This window comes from Octodon degus, unplaced genomic scaffold (genome assembly GCF_000260255.1).
Source record: "Octodon degus isolate 3935 unplaced genomic scaffold, OctDeg1.0 scaffold00003, whole genome shotgun sequence".
Lineage (NCBI taxonomy): Eukaryota > Metazoa > Chordata > Mammalia > Rodentia > Octodontidae > Octodon > Octodon degus.
The window spans coordinates 18,639,278-18,644,069 of NW_004524579.1; the positions used below are offsets into that span (position 1 = coordinate 18,639,278).

Genomic DNA, 4,792 nt, shown 5'->3' on the forward strand with positions numbered 1-4,792 from the left:
GCAAAATTCTAAATTTTATTTTTAATTTAATTTAATTTGTGTGTGTGTGTGTGTGTGTGTGTGTGTGTGTGTGTCCTACTGGGGATGGAAATCAAGGTGTTTGCATTGAGCTAATTCCCCAGACCCTCTCCCTTCTCTTCTCCCTCTCCCTCTCCTTGCTTCTCTCTCTGCCTCCCTCCCTCCCTCTTTCCTTTCTGTAGCTACAGTACTGCAGATCACGGACTGACGGATGGCATCAGGAACAAGGACAAGGGTGGAGGGAAAGACGGTGTGAAGCAAAAAGGGACTGAAGCACGAAGGAGAAAGAAAAAGGCTGAAGTACAAAACAGAAAGAAGAGCAGTGGTGTAAAAGAGGAAAAAAAAGACATTTAAAAAGTTTGGAACAGAATATTGCTAGTGTTGCAAGGGATTATATCTGTCTATCTGCCGCCCCTGCACAATTCAAGCGCAAATAACTTTCTGGGGGCCAAAAGTTTTGACAAGACAGGAAGCCTGGAACCCTGGCTTGTAACCAGACAGCTGTACTTCCGGCGCTGTATTTCCCCTTAAGAACACTGGTTCCTGGAGGACGCATGCGCAGAAAGGACGCTGGGGCGGACACTTCCGGCGCGTCCCGCTGCGCTCCGAGCAGTGATTGGCTGCCGCCCGCGGAGGGAGAACCGGAAGCGCCCTGCGGGGACGCTCGAGTCTCCGTTCCTGGCGTCTTTCGGGTGCCGAGCTTCCAGCGGTAGTTTCCGCGTTTGCCGTGGTTACCATGGGGGAAGCCGAGAAGTTCCACTATATCTACAGTTGTGACCTGGACATCAACGTGCAGCTTAAAATGTAAAAGCATCCTGGGGACAGGGGAAGAGCTGCTGGGGGGAGGACGGGAAGCGGAGCGCTGTGGCCGCAGGGAGGGCGGAGGAGGGCTGGGGCTGGGAGCGCAGGAAGGGGAGGTGAGAGGGCGTGGAGGAGGAGGCTTGCGGACTTGGCCGCAGGGCCTTCTGAGTAAGCGCCGAAGCTCTGCTCCCCCCGCCGCCCCACCCCGTAACATAGACACCTTGGCCTGGCGTTTAGCTCAGTGACGCAGCGCCTGCCTGCCGGGCAGTCGTGAGGTCCTGAGTTCGATGCCGCATACCCCCGCCCCGTACCATGGTTCCAGTGTTAGACAGTCAGTCCCTCTGTCTCTGTCTGTTTGTCCATCTGTCCAGTGTGTGACAGTCAGGCTCTTTCTGCCCCAGACCCTGCCCCTGCCCGTCACGTCTCTTTGAGACAGGGTCTTGCATTTCAGGCTGGCCTTGAGCTCAGTTTGTTAGCCCAGGGTGGTCTGGAACTCGCAACGATCCTCTTTCCTCAGACTCCCCAGTGCTGGAATTATAGCCTAGCACCACCACGCCCGGCTTAGTCTTCAACGCAGTTTGCTTTGCAGCCTTTTGAGGGAATAACCTCTCATACTACATACAGAGGAGTGTCTGTACCTTCTTGCAGTAAATAAGGGGAGGACGATCTTTATTTTCTTCTCGAACAGTTAGAGGGTGGAATGGATTTCGCAGACTATGAGGAGACAGACAAGTAGATGCCTTAGTTGAAATTACAGTGAACAAATGGGTGTAGGAGTACCCACACGGGTGGTAGAAGCCTAGCTTGACTGTGGCTTGCTCACATTGTTCAGGCCGGAAAGTTGAGCAGGGTGGTAGATGAGGACGCCGGCTGCAAAGGGGCCAGGACTATCTGAGGGCACCATCTTTATTTTATTTATTTTTTAAATTTTTGAAACAGTTTCAAAACTGGTTAGTATGACAGTTACAATAATTAATACATTGCATATTGTTGTTTTCGTAGGGGCATCATCTTTATTTTTTATTTATTGTATTTTAGGGAAGGGTCTACAAGGTGTTCAGGGTCTCACTAGATTGGACTCATAGTGATCCATTTGTTTACAGCCTCCCAAGAGCTGGGATTACTGGCGTGGGCCACCGTGCCCAGTCTCAATCCATCTCAGTGTGCCCCAGGGGCAGGGGACATGGAAGGCCTGGGGACTCTGGTCCCTGTGCCTGCCTGCAAGCACTTTAATCTGCTGAGCTATTTGGCCGGCCGGCCCTCACCATCTTTAAAGTGAAGGGTTTATTTGGTTTGGTTTGGTGTGGTTTTTGGTGGTACCAGGGCTTGATCTCAGGGCCTTTGCACTGAGATAGATGTCCAGCTCACTTTCTGTTGAGACACTGTCTTGCAAGGTTGTAAAATGGCCCATTTGGGTTTGGACCTGTGATCCTTCTGTCTCGGCCTTTGAGTTTGCTGAGAGATAGGAGCATGCCATCTTGAAATGTGAATAATGAAACTGAGGTCACAGAGTTGGAAATTGTATCCTTAGTAGGGGTGGATAGGAATCACTGTCAAAGCCTGGTTAGTTATTAACCATAATGTAATACATAATATTACATATTTTTACTTGATCTCAACAGTGTCAAAGGGCTAAGTGTTTGATATATGAGGTAAATACATCAGGGCCAGCAAGACCTAGTCTCTTCAGATGTACAAAGCATGCTTAAGAGAACTTGTTAAATGTTGAACTCAGCTCTGATCTTCCTGGATTTTCTTTCATTGGTGATGATTGTTAGTAAGGGGCATTCAGTTTGTTAAGACGGAGCCATAATGTGACATCTTGTCTTCTCTATTCAGCTGCCCACTTGATTTTCTTGAATGTATTTGCTAATCTGTTTGGTGCTTCCCAGCCTCAGTTTTAGCCTACCCTTTGCATTCCTGTTTTGATGGTAAGCTTTCTAACTTGGTCTCCTTGCTTTAGGCTCTGTCACCTTTGTGGTATGTTCTTTTTCTTTGACCAGAAGTATTATAAAGATAATCTGGTTCCATTATCCTTTCAGTTCATTTCAATTAATAGATTTTCAGACTGCCTCTTCTGGCAGGTTCTGTGCTGAATGCTGTCAGTGCGCCTGCTGTTTATTCTGGCCTCCAGCTTCTCCCCTGCAGCTTTACGGCTGTCAAGCAGTTTGCAGCTCTCCAGATGCATCATCTTGCCCATTTGCCTTTGTACATGTTTTTAAAACAACACTCAGGTGATTTTTCTTCAGTGTAATGTGTGCTGTCGGATTGGAGTAATCCTAGAGGATGAACGCTAGACTTGGCACGGTGCATTTCTGGTGGAGATTATGGAACAGCAACATAGTAGGGTTATTTACAGGTGATAGTGCAAAGAATATTATTTGAAACAGTGGCACATAATAAAATCTCATTCCCATCATGATAGTGCTAGTGGTATTGATGGTAGAAGGGTTTCAGGAGTGATCACTTTAGAGATCATAAACACTTGTACAGGTGGAGAAGGTTCCCTTGCAGACAAAGCCCCAAGGTGGGGCAGGGTGTGACTTGAAGACCCAGATGGCATATGCTTGACATTCTTTTTGAAGCATATCTTGCCTCCTTGCTCCTATCTTGTGTAGGTTTTATGCTTGCTTCAGGTATCTGTCTGGGATATCACCTCCTGCCTGGGGTCAGACTGCATGCTTCTGAGACTTTCTGTGGTGGGAAGAACATGGCTTTCGGCTCCTTGCCCTTGGTTTTTATTTGTATTTGTTGCTCATTTTGTGACCTTACATAATGTTTGATATCTTGGCCTCTAATTTCCCACTTTTAAAATGAGAGTACGTAGAAATTAAGTAAGAAAGATTATATTAAGTGACCAGCACAATCTTGATGCCCAAGAAATATTTCTCTTTGTGCCCTATGCACATCCATGATGACTTGTAATAGTGTACTTTGTAAAAAATTTTAAGGGTTACATAAAACATGTACATAGTAAACAAAACAAAACAAAAAACTACAGAAGTAATACCCAATTAAAAATAAATTTTTCTCCCCAGAAGCAATGATTTCTTTTATTCTTCCTTCCTTCCTTTGGACTGAATCTCTATGTAGCTCATGCTGTCCTTGAACTCATATGGATTCTCCTGCCTCAGCCTCCTGAGTTCTGGGATTACTGGCATGTGCCACCATGCCTGGCAATTTACCATTTTCTTGCAGTGTTATGTTTTTCATTTTTGGGCTCCTATGCTTACTATAGCAAATGTTTATTAGAAAAAAATGGTCAAATAGACGATCAGTTTAAATAAAATAAAACTAAAACCTGGAAAACTGATGACTTGTAGGAGGTCGATTGGGTTGATGGTAGCACCTTGGGTGCTGTGGCTGTGTTATCTCTGGGAGACAGTGAGAGGAGGAACGGTGATGTTCAGCTCAGCGTGGGCAACTTAGTAACATGGTGAAACCCTATGTTAGGAGTGAAAAGGGCTGAGGGTGCAGCTCAGTGCGAAGTCCCTGGTTTAAATCCCAGGCGTGAAAGAAGAGGAGACAGACAGTCAGACAAAATTGGTGGCAGAGTATAAATAACATTAAGAAGCCTAAGACAGAGAAATACATTGATGAAGATAGGTTGAGACCTTTATCAGATATAAAAGTTACAGGAAAATGTTCTTTGGGTGATATTGGGTTACTTTGATAGATACAGACTTTATTAGTCTTTGTTGTGCCGCTGTATGCTTTAAAAATGTATGTCTAAAATGTTACTCTTGTGCTTTCAGAGGAAGCTTGGAAGGGAAGAGAGAACAAAAGAGTTATAAAGCTGTCCTAGAAGACCCGATGTTGAAGTTTTCAGGGCTGTACCAAGAGACCTGCTCTGATCTCTATGTGACTTGTCAGGTGTTTGCGGAAGGGAAGCCTCTGGCTTTGCCCGTCAGAACATCCTACAAAGCATTTAGTACAAGATGGAAGTAAGTTTTTTTTTTTTTTTTTTTTTTTT

General features: G+C 45.5%; 1 protein-coding gene across 3 annotated transcripts in view; it reads left to right on the plus strand.

The window, feature by feature from the left end:
• The first annotated feature begins 672 nt into the window (after nucleotides 1-672).
• Nucleotides 673-4,792, plus strand: part of Pik3c3 (phosphatidylinositol 3-kinase catalytic subunit type 3) — a 140,362-nt gene continuing 136,242 nt past the window's right edge. For all 3 annotated transcript variants that reach the window (XM_004623714.2, XM_023714507.1, XM_023714515.1), the window contains exons 1-2: nucleotides 673-822; nucleotides 4,575-4,763. In XM_004623714.2, the coding sequence (XP_004623771.2) occupies nucleotides 755-822; nucleotides 4,575-4,763 (257 nt within the window). In that variant the 5' untranslated portion in view covers nucleotides 673-754. The remainder of the gene's footprint in view (nucleotides 823-4,574; nucleotides 4,764-4,792) is intronic.